Raw genomic sequence first — 18,697 nt, 5'->3', positions numbered from 1 at the left:
GAGAGTACAGGGATCGGTCACGGGCGCGGGATGAGCACTCCCCTAGAGAGGCCGGATAGTGGGCAGCCCAGGGCTGGGGTGGACAGTATGGCGATGAGGGTGTAGTCATGCGGGTGTGGCGCACAGCGAATATGACATTGCCAATCGAGTAGTTATACAAGGGGCATCGAGATGGGGGGGATGGATCGGGGGACTGAGTTAAGTGACGCTAGAACATAAGTCAGATGTTGCTGGGGCTGTTGTTGTTTCGCTTGGGTATCTGATGTTCTACCCCATTATGTCCTGGTTCGCTAACTGTTTATGGAAAGGCATCTGGGGAAGGTAGCCGGCATGTTGACAGGCCCCTATGGGAGGAAGGTTTCTCGGCGGCAAGAACTTGACAGGGGCTTTATGGTTCCCCGCAGCTGAGACGCCTTGACTATTGCTACGAGAGCTGGACATATGCCGGCCTTCCGATACTTCATGTGTTTCTGCTTGGGTTAATGCCGTTGATATTGCTATTGCTTTAAGTTGCTCTGGCTTCAATGTGTGCTGCAAACCTTGATAAATGCCAATAAACAGATTATATAATAATTAAATGAGTCAGCCATCCTGAGATTCAGAATAACCCTTGCTGTATCGTTCTGGCTATTCCCGCCTTCGGTCAAAAGCTTTTCAGAGCCACAGGTAAAATGCAATTATATCAAAACGCCGGCCGACGAGTGAAGAGTACTCTCTGCCACTCAAAGTCTGAGAAACGATATTGTGATCACTGTATATTCTTTAAGAAGGTTGTTGGAAGACTAGCGACTATAGTTAAATTTTCGACAAGTATTGCATTTTTTGAATAGCGGTACACTGTCAAGCCCTGAGGAAGTCAGAGATGCAGACGCATCCTATCTGACGAAACACGTGTTGGCTATACGTGCATCTGGAGAAGACGTGTAATGAAATATTGAAGGAATAAAACAACGGGGTTGGAACAAAGACAGATTGGACTGTGACTTTCATACATGGAGTGGTGCTCAGGATAAATTGTTTATGCATCGGTGGACTGGTCATTCTGGTCCTAAAGTTTTGGGGGTATTAGTGGCTGCCCTCTACCTTGGCGCACACAATTTGATAACCAGCATATTTGACTGTAGGGATTACTGTGATTTAACTTGCGCATGAAACCTTGCCATAAGTAGCTGTGTATATTTGATCAATTTGTCACTCCCCTCTCGCCTAGCAACACCGCAGTTTTGGCGGACTTTTGGTGCAACCTGGTGCCCTTTTATTATGGAATCCTGTGGACTAAGATACCTTGTAAACAGTCAATAAATAGTTAAAGGAAACAATCGATCCTCGATTTCAAACATTCCATTTATTGTAGGTTCGCTCTGTCTTCCCTCGACTTAATGACAAACACTCCTTTCCTGCCATGACTTGCTGCTATGTCATAGTGTCGAAAGGCTAGAGTCTTGTCACAGCTGTGTGCCAGTGTGGTGACGTGTGGAGGGGCTACGTATCCCTTGATTAAGCATTAAAAAGGAGCCACGCCACTGGAGAGCAATGGGCCGTAATATTTTGGGCTGCAGTGCTACTACAGATATTACACTACTGAAAGCTATACCACTGAAGGGAAGACGAATCTGCTAACAAGGACATATTTTTCGATTGTGCTTGCATCTTTATCTATAAATATCTTGAATAAAAACGCTGTATAAAAAAATTAAATAAAACGCTTGTAGAACTAATGTTTCTTGCATGACGGGCAGTGCACACTGAGCCGCCTCAGCGTTCATAGTATTTAGCAGACTTTTAACTTTAAAAAAAATATTTTATTGGTTTTCAAAAGGTATACAGAAGGTGTATAAACGGGTACGCCATGGTAACCAAGGCTACAAGTTGCCCACAATCACGCAATTCATTTAAGCAGGGTCTCTGGCATTTAGCAGATTCTGGACACTAAATCAGAATTCTTTACCCCGGATCACACAGTTTAGTCAAGGAGGAGTGCTGGGAATAAATTCCAAGTCTCGTGTTCTAAAGGCAATATATTTCCCACGAGTAGCCTAGTAGTGCCTGGTAACAGACACAAAAATATGATCTGAGGGAGAGGATGTGGTGAGTGAGACACCGAAAGGCAGCTGCAGCAGTTAATGTGGATATGACGCAGTAGAGTTCCGGTGCTTTTATAATTGCACTCTGTGGCGGCCATGCTGTGGGTGTAGTGGAGAACGGGAGGTAAGAGGGTGCTACCAGTGAAAGAACGTGGTGTCTGAGGGCTATTTTAAGGTGCCCAGAGAGGTGGTGGGTCGTAGGTAGAGGAGGGAAGTGCCTCAATGTGTCAAGTGTGAGAAGGGAAAATGCATGTGTGGGAGAACCGGGCTTTTCAGGTGATAAGGCGCTGGTAGGGTTGTGCTACAAAGGGGTAACCGGAGGGTTCAGGGCCTTGAACTAAACAAGGCAAGCTGGCGTAGGGCCTTGCAGGGCAGTGCAGAGCCCATGGCCCACTTTGAAAGGCTTTCCTGATCGGGAGAACCCACATCTTTAGTGTGGGGCGAGGGGGGGAGGCAGTGGTACATGCACAAGCACCAGGATGGCTGGATTAACCTAGAGCGGAAAGGTATTTTCTACACATGTGGTTCGGCAGGGTAGGCTGAGATCCAACCACCCGCTTTTTAACTCTTCAGCTGCTGTTTTTTTGTGAGGCGAGCTCGACATGAAAGGCATTTAGCTATCTTGGCGCACCCCCTATAGTTGGTGGGTCACCTGCACCAGGGAGAATGAAGGGGTCTGAGTGGTACAGTCAGCGTTGGGGCGTATCTTCCATTTATGCACCAGGTGCAGTAGCACCGTGGTCAAGAGGCCCGAGGGGCCCACTGAACCCCCATTATTGCTTCATTTTATAATTTAAAAAACAGCCGGGTGGGGGGGCGGCCGTGCATTTCTTCCTTGCACTATGGCTAATGACACAGTGTCTACGCTGCTACTGCTGCAGCTATATACAAGGCCCGCAGCCTTGTAAAATACGTACATCGCTCAGTGGTATTCCGCCAGCAGATCGTTCATCATCACAAATCAGAAAGTGCGTCAGAATTGGGGTTGGGTCGGGCGCGAAGGAGCTGGGGGCTGAGCCGGGCAGAAGCTGGGAGCAGCGGCTGCACCTTGGCTCAATCACTGCCCGCGCTGCAGCGCAACATGCTCGCCTTTGTTGTTGTGCGACGAATCACCGCCCCTTCCCTCCGGGGAGGACGGCCTTGCAGCGAGGAGTCGCAGCAGGAATGCGGACGGAGCAGGAGGTTACTGCTGGGAAACAAGCGGTTACAACTGCACCCCGGGGCTCAAAGCAAAGCACATCACTCCAAAGAGCAGCGCCTGTCATGGCACCCGGAGGCACAGGCACAACAAGTCACCGCCATGGAATAACCACGTCACCCGTGGGCCCTGGACACGGCAGGAAGTACATTCTGGTTAACAAACAACAAGCGCGCGCACAGCAGCAGGGGGAGGGGAGAGAGGAGGGGGCCTGCGTGATTCCCTTGCGGGAGCGAGCGGTAAGGCACGATAATTGATAACATATGGCGCCAGCTGCTCGCACCCGCAAGTGAATTGCCAGACGTGCACGCGTTGCCATTGGAAACAATGCACTGCGTGCACGTTTTTGCAGGGAAAGCTGTGCCGATTACTAAAGGTCTCTTTCCTATGCAGCGCATGTGCGCTGCGTAGGCGAGACCTAAAAAGGAAGGCAGAGCCATCATTATCAATTAAGAAATTGTTAATACTCTCCTTCATAAAAGATTGGTATTCTATATACGTCAACAGATAACGAGGAAAAGAGAATTGACATATTTGTTTATTAGATGAGCTAAATGTGAGTGTCGGAGAATTATGATCTGAGGCTATCTTGGGGCAAATTTCACATTTAGCTATATTAAGGATAGAATTACTAACAAAAATCATATCAATTCTTGAATATTGTCAGTGAGGTCTGCTATAGTAAGTAATTAAGAGATCCCCCTGCCACTCAAAAAGATCCAAAGATAGTGAATCAAAAATAGATGGGTCATCCAGGTTTGGACCATAAACTACGCATATTACAAGCTTATGGCCCTGGATAAGCAGCTGTGCGATTTTCCATCTGCCTCTAATATCATGGGAGGTTCTAAGCAGAGTATATTCAAGCTTTTTATCGACTAGCAAAGCAACGCCTCTAATGGACACCATCTGTGAAGTACAAACCGCTATCTTATAGCCCAGTTGTTTTAGCAGATGCCTACCCTTATATGCCAAATGTGTTTCGGTCAGAGCGACGACATGGGGTTTGTAATTCTGGAGTTCTGCCCGCACCATCTGGCGTTTGTTCATTGAATTCAGTCCGGCAACATTCCAAGATATGATTTTGATTAGCTCCATTTATAAATCGTAGAAAAAACTAAGGCCCACATAGCAGAGCTCTGCAAGTTATCCTTTGCATCGAAACAAGAAAAAAGTTTTTGCGGCCAGGGGTTTATAGACCTCAGAACTATATACGGCAACAGTACTAGCAATACTATGGTAATAGACATCAGAATTCGGCACATAAGTGATACAGATGACTGCCCTTCTAACACTCTTATAGAGAATTCTAAAGTCCATTCAGTTGTCTTCAGCAAACACATAGTTATTTCAACCATACTTTGATAGAATCTTAAACTATAAATATTAACAATATTATAATTATAAGCAGTGAAGCTCAGATCAAACATTATTCCATTATTTACTCCTTTTGACATTTTTATCTGCCTTTTTCATATACTCCTGGAGCGGAGACCAAGTTCATAGTCCACTATGTCCTGTTTAGGGGGTTTGAGAGGTAACTCCCATCCCTCCTTCACCAGACACAAAGGACCCCTAATAGGATGGCCAAACAAAAGTTCAAAAGGGCTGTAACCAACCCCCTTTTGAGGCACCTCCCTGTAGGGAAATAAAAGGCAGGGCAAAAGGATGTCCCATCTGCGCCTAAGCTTTTCTGGGAGACCTTTGATCATGCTCTTCGAGGTTTTGTTGAATCTTTCAACTAAACTATTGCATTGTGGGTGATAGGGTGTGGTGAATTTGTAATTCACTCCACACTCCTTCCACATTTCAGTCAAGTAACTGGACATGAAGTTTGCATCTCTGTCAGATACTACCTCCTTAGGAAAACCCAGTCTTGAGAATACACCCAAGAGGGCCCTTGCCAGCACAGGTGCTGTAGTGATCCTAAGTGGAATGGCTTCTGGGTACCTAGTGGCATGGTCCACCACCACCAGGATAAATCTGTGCCCAGATGCTGTCTGAGGATCCATGCCATGGGACCAACAATGTCAATCCCAACCCTCTCAAAGGGAACCCCCACCACAGGTAGTGGTATCAGGGGGCCTTTATGGTTCCACCTGCCTTCCCACTGGCTTGACAGGTTACACAGGAGCGACAAAACTCCTTAGTGTCTTCAGACATGTGGGGCCAATGAAAGTGAGGAACAATTCTGTCCCAAGTTTTGTTTTGACCCAGGTGTCCTGCTAGGGGAATATCATGGGTTAGTGTCAATAGGAAGCCCCTAAACTTCAAAGGTATTACCAACCTCCTGGAAGCACCAGGCTTGGGGTCTCTACTCTCTGAATATAGGAGTTCACCATCCCAATAAATGTTATGGGTGCCACTAGCATTCCCAGCAGCCTCATCAGCAGCTTGCTTTATGAGGGGTTCAAGAGAGGGGTAGTTGTGCTGCTCCTGGCTCAGATCTGCCCTGGAAGAGCCCCCTGTCCCCAAGAACTCAACCTGGTCAGGTTCCAGCTCCTCTGGGACAGTTCCTTCCGCAGGTCCTAGATCATCTCCCTCAGGAAGCGGATCTGTATTCTGAGTCAGGGTGGAAGGCACTGCCTTAACCCTACTGCTCCTCCTCTTGAGAGGCACCTGGTCCATTCTTCCAGAATCCAGGGCCAGTTCAGTTTTAGACATTTTGGCCTGTGACCTGGTCACAGCAAATACATGTGCAGGGATCCCTAGCATTTCTGCGTGTGTCCTGAGCTCCACTTCAGCCCATGCTGAAGTTTCTAGATCACTGCCAAGCAAGCATTCAACAGGGAGGTCTGCACTTACCACAACCTTTTTGAAGCCAGATAGCCCTCCCCAGGAGAAATTAACAACTGCCAAGGAATGGTCTGTCCTGACATTGCTAGCATTGGTCACTTGGTACATTTCACCAAGTATAATCTACCCAGGATCCACAAGATCTTTTGTCACCATTGTGACACTTGCTCCCGTGTCCCTGAATACCAAAGCCTCTTTTCAATTAATCAAAGGCTGCTGTCTGTATTTGCCCAAGTTACTGGGACTCACAAAGGAGGACATGTCCATGCCTCCATCACAGATAAGGACAGCTTGAGTTGGAACTCTGACTAGGCCAGAGTCCATCTCAGAACACAGAGTTAACCCTACTACACCCTTCTTCTGAGTATTACCACCACCAATTTTAGCTGCACTAGGGGGAACAGTTGCCTTAGGGGCAATGGTGGCTGGAGTTGAGTCTTTGGACTTGGTGCAACCACTAGTCCAGTGAGTTTTCTGTTTACAGATCTTGCACCAGGGTTTCTTTTGGCCTTTTCCTTTGTTGGATTGGGACTCCCCCCAAAGAAGATTTTTGGGGACCTTGTGAAGACTTCTGGTCTTTACCCTTCTCCCCACCCTTGTCAGAGTTCTTTGAACCTTGCTTCTTTGGGTCACCACCTTCTGCCTCGCCCTGGTTCTGACCCATTTGTCTGCCTTCTTTCCCATCTCTTGGGGAGAGGTCAGATCAGAGTCCACCAGGTACTGATGCAACAGCTGATTTTGACAATTATTAAGGATCTGCTCCCTCATAATTAAGTTGTACAATCCTTGAAAGTCATGCACCCTGCTGCCAAGCAACCAGCCCTCCAGAGCCTTAGTAGCACAATCTACAAAGTCCACCCAGTCTTGATTTTGTGCCTTTTGGGTATCTCTGAACTTTAACCTGTATTGTTCAGTGGTTAGGCCAAACCCATCAATCAATGCACTTTTCAGACTGGAGTAATCATCGGCATCCTCCTCTCTAACAGGAGCTTATCTCTACCTTTGTCTGCAAAGAAGAGCCACAAGATTGCTGCCCACTGCTCCTGGGGGGACCCTTTGTACTTTACAGGCCCTTTCCAGTGCAGTAATCCATTTGTGGGTGTAATCCCCATTCTGGTAGGGAGGGACAATCTTGTTTAGGTTTCTATGGTCATGAGACCTCTCCCTAACAATAGGGATGTTGCTGCCACCATGGGACTCTAGTCCCATCTTTTGTCCAGCTCTATGGAGCTCTAGGGACTCCCTTTTTAGGGCTATCTGCCTTCTCCTAATCTTAAGCTGAGCTTCTTCATACTGGAGCAGTCTCTCCCTCCTCTCCTGAGAGGTGTCCATCCTATGAGAGGAGACAGAGGTCCCTATGGAGGCGTCAGAATGGTTAGACTCCTGAGAAGGAGATCTAGACCTTCTAGGCACACTCCCAACTCTACCTGGTGGAGTAAAGAGAGGGCCATCATGGCCATCTTCCTCATCTTCAGGAGGAGTTGCATTTTCCAGGTCAGGATCATTGTCATCCTGAACCCCTAGGCCCTCCCTCATCAGCTACCGCACCCACTCTACCTACCCCATCAGACCCTGAGGTCTTTCTGAGATCATCTAGGAGTAACTCTATGAGGCGTTGGGTGTTTGCACTCTTGCCTGTCTTCAACTTCCTAGTACTACACAATGCTCTCAATTCCAAGAATGGGAGTTTGTCATACTTGGAGGCTAGAAGCCCACTGGCTTCTGGCAGGGACCCACTGGTTCCTGACCTTGAAGACATTACTAGTGAGGTGTGCTGTATTCACTACCTACTCTAGTGTGGCCTACTAAACTATTGAGTTGTAGGAAGGGTGTGCTAAGCCCTTGACACACAATTCTAACTTCAGTAGAACTTACTGTATTCTAAAGCTTGTATTATATGTACCTTAGGTACCTTTAGTGGTTTTCAGTTAGTCACTCAAAACAAAAGCAAGCTGGAATCCCACACGCTGTACACCAATTTGAGAAGTTGGCCTGGTATATGCTGTCCACTAGTTATAGTGGGCACCCTGCACCAGTCCAAACAACCCCTTATTGATGATAGGTTAAAGACAACCTTTATTGAAAGCTATCCTAGTGGTAGCTATGGAGAGCAGCCTTCAGGCTAAGTCTTGAAGGAATGTAAAGCAGCTTGTTTTACCAGTCTATAATCTCTTGAGTGGCTAAATGAAAGGAGATCACACCAGGTATATATATAAAATATATGTATTTATTCCTAAACACACCCTATTAGTCTCTTTATGAGGCTAGAGGTAAAAGCACATAAGTTACACTTCCAATATTACAGTAAAGTAGCACAAATACACGTTAGGCCCTAGGGACGGACCAAACCATATACTAAAATAGTGGTATAAGAACCACGACTTAACTAGACACAAGGCCTACAGCCTGTAGAATCACTGGGACCCCAAGGAACAACCCAAGGTAGTGACACAGGGGATCCACGGGGGCCGTGTGCAGTGTGAGAACACAGCTGCGAGCTCCCGTTAGCTTCTATGGGGAAAGTCGCGGTTAGATTTTTAAAGATAAAGGACACTTAGAATTGGACGAGGACCAAACCGTCTTGGACTTAGGCAGTTCTAGGGACAACACCCATGGGAGCACCGGAGTACTCAAGTTACCTCACCCAGGGAAGCCAGGTGCATAGGTGTCAAATGGTGCCGGGTCGCGTCGTCGTTTTCAATGGCCGCTGGCGAAGAAGTGCTGATGCCAGGAAGATGCGAAGTGTCCGAAGGGATCCAAACCTGGATCGGAGATGTGAAGAACCTGAAAGCAGAGGGGACAGAGTCTGGGTCACTTGCCAGTGACGAGGGGCACGATAGACGAATGCCCACCGATGTCGGGTATTTCAGGTGAAGAAGGTGAAGATTGACTCTTCAGCCACGAGGACCAGGAGGTGTCTAGGATGACCAGGAGCTGGATTAAAGCTGCCCCACGAAGGATGTCGAGTGTTGCAGCGTCAGTGCCCGGATTGGACAAAACAAGCCTTGGCAACAGCAACCCATGCATAAAGGAGAAAGATACTTCGGTGTGGACCAGCAAGGTCCGAGGGACTCCCCCAGCAAGGAGGAGTTAGGGCAAATCTGGAGCAACCAGGGAAGCCCAAAGAAAATCAGAGTTACCTTCACAGGGACCCACCAGTCGACGGACCAGGGATCGCAAAGGGACCTCGAGCGGGAATGCAAAGAGCAGGCTCACGGAATACTCGTAGAGTGTAGGCCCACAATCCTAAGTGCAAAAGGGGCTCGGGATCTGGGCTACAAGTAATCCAATGCACAGCCTCGAGAGTCATCGGGAAGCTGATGCACTTGCAAATGTGCATGGTGTCAAAGGGTTCCGGTTCCACAGTACCCACAAGGGCTACGGGTCTCAGCTTTGCTGGAGACTCGGTTCAGCCTCTGGGAAGTCTGGAAGTCCACCTCTGGTGTTGCAAAGTCTTCAGCGTCCGGCGGGAGCTTCGGAGATGCAGACCGGGCAGATGCGTCTTTGGTGCCTGCCAAGCAGGGGAGTAACTCCTTTACTCCAAGGGAGATTCTTCAGTCATCTGGTGTTGAACAGATCATCAAAGTTCCAGGATTCGGTTTCAGAGTTTCGTCCAGGGATATCTAAAATTCTGGTTACAGAGGTTCCTTCTTTATACCCAAGGAAAGGGTTGGACTAACTCAGGGGACCCACCTATGGGAGGGTTTGGAAAGAGGGGTGGCTACACCCATTTCCTCTGTCCAGTTTCACGCCAGAGCAGGGGCTGGTAGCCCCTGCAACCGATTAGAGCTCGACTGTGCACAGGGACACCAAATGTCCCCCAGTGCAGGACTTCAAAGCACTCCTGGAGTGCTCCCACCCAGCCCTAATCCACTAACGCCTGTCTGGGAGATGGTAACACCTCCCTGTGACAGGAAACCTATTGTCCCGGCCTCCCCTGCTGGAGTTTCGGTCAGCAGGAGGAGGCCAGACTCGTGTCTGTGGCTGCAGCATCCATTTTGTGATGCCAGGGCTCTTTTATGCTGGTACCGGTAATACCGGTGCTGTCATGTCTCTTCCTCTAGAAGGGTGGGATCATACTCCCTCACCAGTTACTGGTGTGGGGGTATGATTCCAAGGTGTTTGACACCAAGCACGGCATGTTTCCGTGCAGCCAGTCCAAAGTTAGCATTTACCGTTGGGTTATAATTAAGGCTCCCTGTTTTCCGTTTTTACTGATTTTTACAGAAAAAAACAGACAGAAACCATTTATTTTCCTGCCTGAATTTATTTTTAAATGTGGATAAAAACGGAAATTGGATTTTGTTTTTGAGATTATAAATGCTGCCAATCATGACTGCCAGGCCAATAGCTGTGCTGATTGCCAGGTAAGGGGTTAAAAAATTGAATTTTGGTAAGAAGGCTTAAACAGCAGTAGATGTGCACAACCTTGATACTAAAATGTTCATATTTTCTTATAAGTGCATTGAATTATTATCTGTGGGTGTTCCTATCACTGGAACTTATCTGGCGTTCAAGTATAAATGCACATTTACTGGTTACATAAATGTGGAAAAATACTAGTTTCATCTTAATTTATTCACAAAACCCCAAATAAATATGGATAAATCCAGATATCATTCGCAAAAAATAAACATGGATAAATACAGACGGAAATGGCAAAAAAATAAATGCCATAAAGCCGGGAGCCCTAGTTATAATGCACTTAAGAGTATATGGTCAGGCTGCATCACAGACAACCCCCGGAGAAGAGATTCCAAAGGCTGCAGAGGGGCTCTGCTCATGCATGGGCACCCTCTCACACAAAACCAAGCACCCTGCTTTCCGGATTGATAAGGCCTGCCATGGGGGTGACTGATAGGTTTCTGTGTGCAGTGATAGGTGAGATATAGTGAACCTATATCTCTGTAAGGGTTGCATGCACCACCTCACCCAGGCTGCAGTATCAGACCTGTGGTGTCATTTTGGATGGCTTCCCAGGGGTGGCATAATGCATGCTTCAGCCCCTGGTAGGCCTCTGTGGTACCTATGCCCTGTGTACATAGTATACCATATACTAGGGACTTATAAGGGCACCTCAGAATCCAATCTGTGGTGTACCCAAGGTACTAAGAATCAATTTACAGAGGTAGCAGCTAGGCTGGGGTCCTGACTAGCAGGGCCCCAGCCAGACTAAAGTCGGAAAACAGTGTTACAGCAGCAAAAAGTGGGGGTAACCATAAGAAGCAGATCCTACTCTCCTACAGAGTCCACCTAACCTAGTACCCGAGTTCTTCTAAACCGCTATTCAGAAGGACTTGCTGAATCCTAAAGAGTCCACCTAACCTAGTACCCGAGTTCTTCTAAACTGCTCTTCAGAAGCACCTGCTGAATCTTAGGAAGTCCACCTAACCTAGTACCCAAGGTCTTCTAAACCGCTCTTCTGAAGCACCTGTTGAATCCTAGGGAGTCCACCTAACCTAGTACCCGAGGTCTACTAAAGCGCTCTTCAGAAGCACCTGTTGAATCCTAGGGAGTTCACCTAACCTAGTACCCAAGGTCTACTAAACTGCTCTTCAGAAGCACCTGTTGAATCCTCGGGAGTCCACCTAACCTAGTACCCGAGGTCTACTAAAGCGCACTTCAGAAGCACCTGTTGAATCCTAGGGAGTTCACCTAACCTAGTACCCAAGGTCCACTAAACTGCTCTTCAGAAGCACCTGTTGAATCCTCGGGAGTTCACCTAACCTAGTACCCAAGGTCTACTAAACCGCTCTTCAGAAGCACCTGTTGAATCCTAGGGAGTTCACCTAACCTAGTACCCGAGGTCTACTAAACCGCTCTTCAGAAGCACCTGCTGAATCCCACAGAGTCCACCTAACCGAGTACCCGAGGTCTTCTAAACCGCTCTTCTGAAGCACCTGTTGAATCCTAGGGAGTCCACCTAACCCAGAGGTCTTTAAACTTTTTGATGCCGAGACCCCCGTGTCAAAATCTTTTCGGCGTAAGGACGCCCACTGACAAAAAATTCTAGAACTTGGTATTCCTCATCATTGACAACTATCAACAACCATAAACGCCCCCAATTCCAACAAATCTTTTTTACGGTGGGGAAATAATATTAAACAGTGTTTAGCAAAGCAAAGGTTAATGATCCTAGGGGTGTGGTCAGAGGTGTAGCTAAAAACAAAGGGGCTCATTTATGAGGAATTGGCAAAGGGCAGACCAGCAAGTCCTCTGGCTGCGCTGCCCTGCGCGTTAATGTGAAAGGGCCGGAATGCACCTTATTTATGAAATATGGTACATTTCTGTCCTTTCCCCCTGCGTTGGCGCACACATTGCTGCCTAGCGCCAACATAGTAAGCATTGTTTTTGTGCAGGGAGGGACACCTTCCTGCACAAAAACAATCCAGAGAGGGGTGTTCCTCTTTCTGTGTGTGCTGCAGAAAGTGGAAATAATGAAGAGAAATGAAAACATTTCTCCCCGTTATGCCTGCTCTGAGGAGGCGTAAGCTTTTGGCGCTGCCCCGGGTTTACATGGTTTTGTAAATCTGGGGCAGCGTCACAATCCATGGGTGTTGCGTTGGAACACCCACCGCAACGCCCATGGAACGCCTACTTGACGCAGAGTAAGGCTTCGCAGCGACTTGCACTGCTTTGTCTAACTCCATATCTATGAGGTCACGCAGAGCCGCGCTGGGTGACTTTGCGTCGCCACATAGATATAATTGAGACGCTTGCGCTGCTGGAGCTTCAAAAAAGTGACGCTCCAGCGGCACAAGCGTCTCATAAATAAGCCCCAAAATATTTTGTTTGTTTTTAAGAACTTTCACAATTCGGTAGCTACATATATAATAATGGATAGCTTAACTGAAAAATACATTTTAAAAATATGTTACTCAGTGGGAAATGCACTGTAGTACATTATGAAACCAATATTAGTTAATGCACTGCAGAGGTCTGTGTCTGTAACCAGAGAGCCAGAGATTTATATTTGGTTGGTGCAGTGGAGAATAGTGATGTGTAATTTTTTGTGCTACGAGACCACAGGCTGTGACAAAAAGCACTGTGAATGCGTAAGTCATTATTTTATAATATTTTAAGATAAAATGGAGCTTTCAAAATGTAGATTTTAGTAATACCAGTACATAAGTAATGTAATTTTCTTTTACACAACTGTCCCTTCAACCCTCCTCAGGGGTACTAAGCGCTGTGTAAATACAGTTATGATTAAAAGCACGCACTTCACAGCCCAGGTATTAACTCTTCCTACTACCACTGAAAAATAAACAAGTCTTTGCACTCACAATGCTGGGAGTGATTACCGCTCCCAAGCACCCTTTACATTTGCAGATTAACTCATAGCTGCATTTGCATTTCATTCAGGCAAGCAGGCACCCTGGTGTGAGGGATTGTTTTACCTCTCTGCCCGGCCTCTTGTTTTCGCCGCACAGGAGACTCGAGTAACTTCAGCAATCAAGTTCAGCAGAAGCATTTTACCGATCAGAATGAAGCGTCCCGAACTGTTGTCTTTATCCTAAATGAAAATCACATTTTTGGATTCCAGGCAGAAGTGAGGCCTGGAAATGTACGACCCCCTTTCCATGACTGCAGGGCCCCCCTGGGGGTCGCGCCCCACAGTTTGAAGACCTCTGACCTAACCTAATACCCAAGGTCTACTAAACCGCTCTTCAAAAGCACCTGTTGAATCCTAGGGAGTTCACCTAACCTAGTACCCGAGGTCTACTAAACTGCTCTTCAGAAGCACCTGTTGAATACTAGGGAGTTCACCTAACCTAGTACCCGAGGTCTACTAAACCGCTCTTCAAAAGCACCTGTTGAATCCTAGGTAGTTCACCTAACCTAGTACCCGAGGACCTCTAAACCGCTCTTCAGAAGCACCTGCTGAATCCTAGAGAGTCCACATAACGAGTACCCGAGGTCTTCTAAACCACTCCTAAGAAGCAGCTGCTAGAGAGTCCACCTAACCTAGTACCCGAGGACTTCTAAACCACTCTTCAGAAGCACCTGTTGAATCTTAAGCGTCCACCTAAACTCACACATGAGCGCTTCTAAAACAGTTCTGAAGCCCCTGCTGAATATTTCACAGTATGCCTAACCACACCTGCAAACTCATCTAACCCACTGTCCTGAGACCACCGCTGAATCTTAATGGGTCCATTATTCGAAGCAATGTAAAGAATTAATTACAGTTAGTTTAGTTATATTTTAATAAAACGTATTGCTAAATTATTTTTTTAATGAAAACAAGGGTATTAACATCTTTTACAATTATATAATAACTATGTGTGATTTTTATGTTTTTTAGCAATAAATTATATTTATGTATGTATTTAACTAATATAAATATTTTAATTTAATTAAACATAATTTACTAATGTTGCAGTTTCAGTGGTTCGCCATGTGTGGTGCTGGACTTACTACTGTATTATTTTCAGTATTAAAATCGTGAAAATCCAAAAGTAGTAAACTTACTCAAAAGTGTAAATTACTTAAAAAATACTCAATTACTCAAAGAAGAAAAAAAAAAAACACAACACAGGTGAAGTATCTCCATATTTATTGAAGGTTGCCACCGACACCGTGCTCTCTCCTAAAACACATAACGCCCAACATGTTTCGGGCAGCCTGCCCTTGATCACTGGCTTATGAGCGCCGCATCACAGCTGTGCAAACTTTGCCAATACGACCCTCCCATATGGGAATTCTGTTGCTTTGCATTATGGGTCAGGTAGTTCTGCATTTCCACAGTGGGTGATTGTGATTTGCTGTGTCCATAAACATTTCTTTCCCCAAGTGGGTTGTGATGGAGGTGAAAGCAACACTGTCCTGCAATTTTTATGGACACAGCAAATCACTATGAAATATGGGAAATGATCCATTAAAGAATTTATTGAACAAGTTATACTTCAGTTGTTGATGTACTTGGAAAAAAATAAGGTCTAACTTGCACTTCGACCTTGGAGCGAGGGGCCAAGTAGAAGTTCAGAAAAAGCTAAGAAATAAATTAAAAAATACTGCTATTATTGTGATTGCCCTGAAGAAGACCTTCTGAGTCGAAACGCGTTGGCTACGGTCGTTTTTAAGAAGATTTTCTCAATAAAAAAACCAAGAATTAAGAACCTGCAGAATACATTTGCCTTTTCTCACGTTGTTTATATTTGCAAATTACATTAATTTCTTGACCTATTGGAGTGCGGAATCGCTGTATTTGTTGTAAATTTATAGGATTTGTTTCCTAGGAGGTTTAAGGGGTATTGAGCCTCTGATTGTCTGCACCCGTGAATTCTGTAAAAATATTAACCTCTGTACATTAAGATAGGTGCAGTGACAATTACCCCATACCCCTTGTTTGTTGTTCATTTAAGGCATCCAATTTTACCTTGGCCATAGATTAGGCCTTTCCTTATCTTGGAGTTTTATATGACATTAAAAATTGTTGGAAATGCCTGGTTGATGCCAAAAGATCAGAGTCCGTAAAAACTGTGGGAGAGGTTTTTAGGCTTGCACAGAAGTTTGGGTCGAGAGCACCAAGGGATCTTTCAAAAACGTATCAAACAAAGTGCATTACATAGCTACGCTATGGCAGCGAGGTTTGGAGGTACACTAAGGTGGATCGGATTCAGACTATGGAGAACAACTTTCTGAGCAAATTGGCCCAGGTTCCCCAGTCCACCATGGCGTTTTCTGTGCACGCGGAATTGGGGCTTGAATATGTCTCGTACCCAGTCGCTCTAAGCTCGCCCCTGTGCTGGATTAGGATTTGGAGTAGGGTGGAGCTGAAGTTAAGTCGGTTGATTCTTGAGGAATGTTTGTCTCTGGACGGGGTAATTAGTATACCATGGATTGCTAATGTTCTGGCATCTTTTTTCTCTCTAGGTAGGCTTGATATATATTCAGACAAGACAAAAATTAATTTTAGATTTAGTTTAAAATGTAAGGTTTATGTGAAATAAAGATAAATTGAAGTAGTAGCAGGAGATAGTGAGAGAATACTATTAGAAAAGATCAAGGTGTCTTGGAAACTTCCTTGTTGTGGATAATGTGTTGTAAACATTTCTTTGTTTTTAAAGTCCAGATGTGCTATGCTCTGATCCAGATGTGCTATGCCTTTTATCCACATTTGCTGTGCTCTGATCCAGATGTGTTATGCTTGTGATCCAGATGTGGAATGCTTTGATCCAGATGTGGAATGCTTTGATCCAGATGTGGAATGCTTTGATCCAGACGTGCTCTGCTCTGATCCAGATGTGCAATGCTCTGAACCAGATGTGCAGTGCTCTGATCCAGTTGTTGCTGAACCCCACATGCAGACATCTCATTAAATGTTCTATTGTGCCTCTTTCCAGATTTGGCAAATGGTCGAGGGTGACGTGGTGCCCGGATGGATACCTGAAATCCTTCCAGTTGAAGGTGAAGGAACCCCGGGGCGCTCTGGACGACACCGCTGCCAACACCATCAAGTTCCGCTGTACCTCGGGCGCCATTATTGAAGGGGAGGTGGGAGACTTCGGTCAGTATGGTGACTGGAGCGACGACTGTGCACGCGGTGGCATCTGTGGCATACAAACCAAGGTGGAGCCCTACGGTGGGGCCTTTGTGGACGACACCTCCCTCAACGATGTGCGCTTCCACTGTTGCGAGTAAATCTCAGTGTGATGTGGCTGGGTTTGTAGATTGGACGGGTCTAGTCTTTGGGGCGTTGCAATGTGCAATAAATAACATTATAGAACTACTGACATTAGTTGGCATCCTTTGAACCAAAGGCCACAGTCGGTCTCAAAGCAAACATACACACACCTACACACACACACACACACACACCTACACACACACACACACACACACCTACAGAAACACACACTCACGCACACCAAGACACGTGCACATGCGCGCACACACACACACACACACGCATAAACACGCACACATACCCACATGCACGTGCACACACATGCACACGTACCCACACACATATGCACACACACAAATTGTTTGTTATGTCTTGAATTGAGATTTGTGTTTATATTGCTCCCCCCAAAGGGCCTCAGTCTCACACAACAGTGACAATAAGAACATCTTTCTTACCCTTCTAAAGGGTGATGTGAACAAGAGGGATCTGACCTGGGGTGATGTGCAGTGCCTTCACCCAGTGCACCCTCAGAACGGAAGCGTCCACTGGGATCAATGGTACCCAGGTGCGAACAAATGCTGATGACGTTTGAAACTTATCAATGGTAGATGTGTCGCACGGGTATTGAAGCAAAGCATAAACACACCGCATACAGTCTACACAGCTCTAGACAAGCACACGGGAAGCGCCCTCGCCTGGCTATAGAGCTACAAATCGGGGGAGGACCCAAACCTGTGCTAATCCATCAAGTTGACTTTTGGACGATCTGCAAGCCACACGTAGTCTATGTCCAAGCCTACATTTAAAAGATGTAGATGTTTTAGCCCTAATATAGGTTTATTGGTTCTTTTAGAGTCACAGATCAGTTGCTTTGAAATGAATGAATGAATGAGATAATTTATAAAGCGCGCAGCTACTCAAACAGAGTGTCCCTTCTCTCATGGTCCCCATCTATCCTGCATGAAAGCCCCTAGCTGTTGAATAAGCCAGGTTTAAGCAGTAGCATAAAACTACAGTGTCAGTTGTGGAATGGCCAGGTTTTAAGCAGCTTCTTGAAAACGGCGAGGTTCGTCACAGACCTGAGGGATAACAGAAGAAGATTCCAGGATTGGGCTCCCAGAAACCTAAAAGAACTACCTGCAGACCTGGCTCGTCGTATTCTAGGGACGGAGGCACGGCCCGCTGCGGCTGACCTCAAGGCTCTCTACGTCTGAGATATCCCGCACCACTACCATGCAGGGCCTTGAAAAATAATACCAGCGTCTTAAACTTGATCCTTTTTTTTACTGGTAGCCAGTGTAGCCCCTTGAGGTGCGGGGATACATGGATCCTGGGCTTAACCATAAATATCATTCTAGCAGCTGCATTTTGTGCCACCTGCAAACGATTGAGAAGGCATTCGGGGAGGCCCAGGTACAGGACATTAGCATAATCAAGTCTAGAAGTGACCAACGCCTGGACTACAGTTTTCTTGTAGTCCACTGACGGAAGGGAAATAAATGTCCTCAGCATGCACAGGAGGCCGAAGCAGGTACCTACAACTCACTGGACTTGTGATCTCATCGAGAGTGTACAATCCATCATAATGCCCAGATTTTATACAGTATTTTGCACAGTGAGGGGAGGAGACATATCCGCCGGCCACCAACGTCTCCACTCTTCTGACGGTGAGGATCCAAAGAAAATGATTTCAGATTTCTCTGGATTACATTTCAGTTGATTCCTCCTTAGCCCCGTAAACACCTTTGTGAGGCACGTTCTGATCTTCTCACCCTCAAAGTCCGCTCCCTTGTCACAAGTGAATTGAAGCGTGCATCGTCAGCAAATGAAATAATTTTTGCCCCACACTCTTCCGCCAGAGGGGCCAAAGGGGGCATATATAAGTTGAAAAGAGTGGGGCTCAATACAGAGCCCTGAGGAACCCCTACTTTCAGGCTCGGGATGAGGGCCGCAAAGGGAGGCGTCCAGACTTCCTGGCTTCTGTTG

General features: G+C 46.3%; 1 protein-coding gene across 1 annotated transcript in view; it reads left to right on the top strand.

Annotated features, from left to right (window-relative positions):
- The window catches only part of LOC146788842 (vitelline membrane outer layer protein 1-like), a 44,049-nt gene extending 27,232 nt beyond the window's left edge, over positions 1-16,817 (top strand). The window contains exon 3 of the mRNA XM_085630432.1: positions 16,428-16,817. Coding sequence (XP_085486558.1) covers positions 16,428-16,725 — 298 coding nt within the window. The 3' untranslated portion in view covers positions 16,726-16,817. The remainder of the gene's footprint in view (positions 1-16,427) is intronic.
- The last annotated feature ends 1,880 nt before the right edge of the window (positions 16,818-18,697 follow it).

The sequence above is a fragment of the Triturus cristatus genome, chromosome 10 (genome assembly GCF_964204655.1).
Source record: "Triturus cristatus chromosome 10, aTriCri1.1, whole genome shotgun sequence".
NCBI classification, from domain to species: Eukaryota; Metazoa; Chordata; class Amphibia; order Caudata; family Salamandridae; genus Triturus; species Triturus cristatus.
Note: the sequence above shows the minus strand (reverse complement) of the source record. Positions and strands in the feature narration are given on the sequence as shown.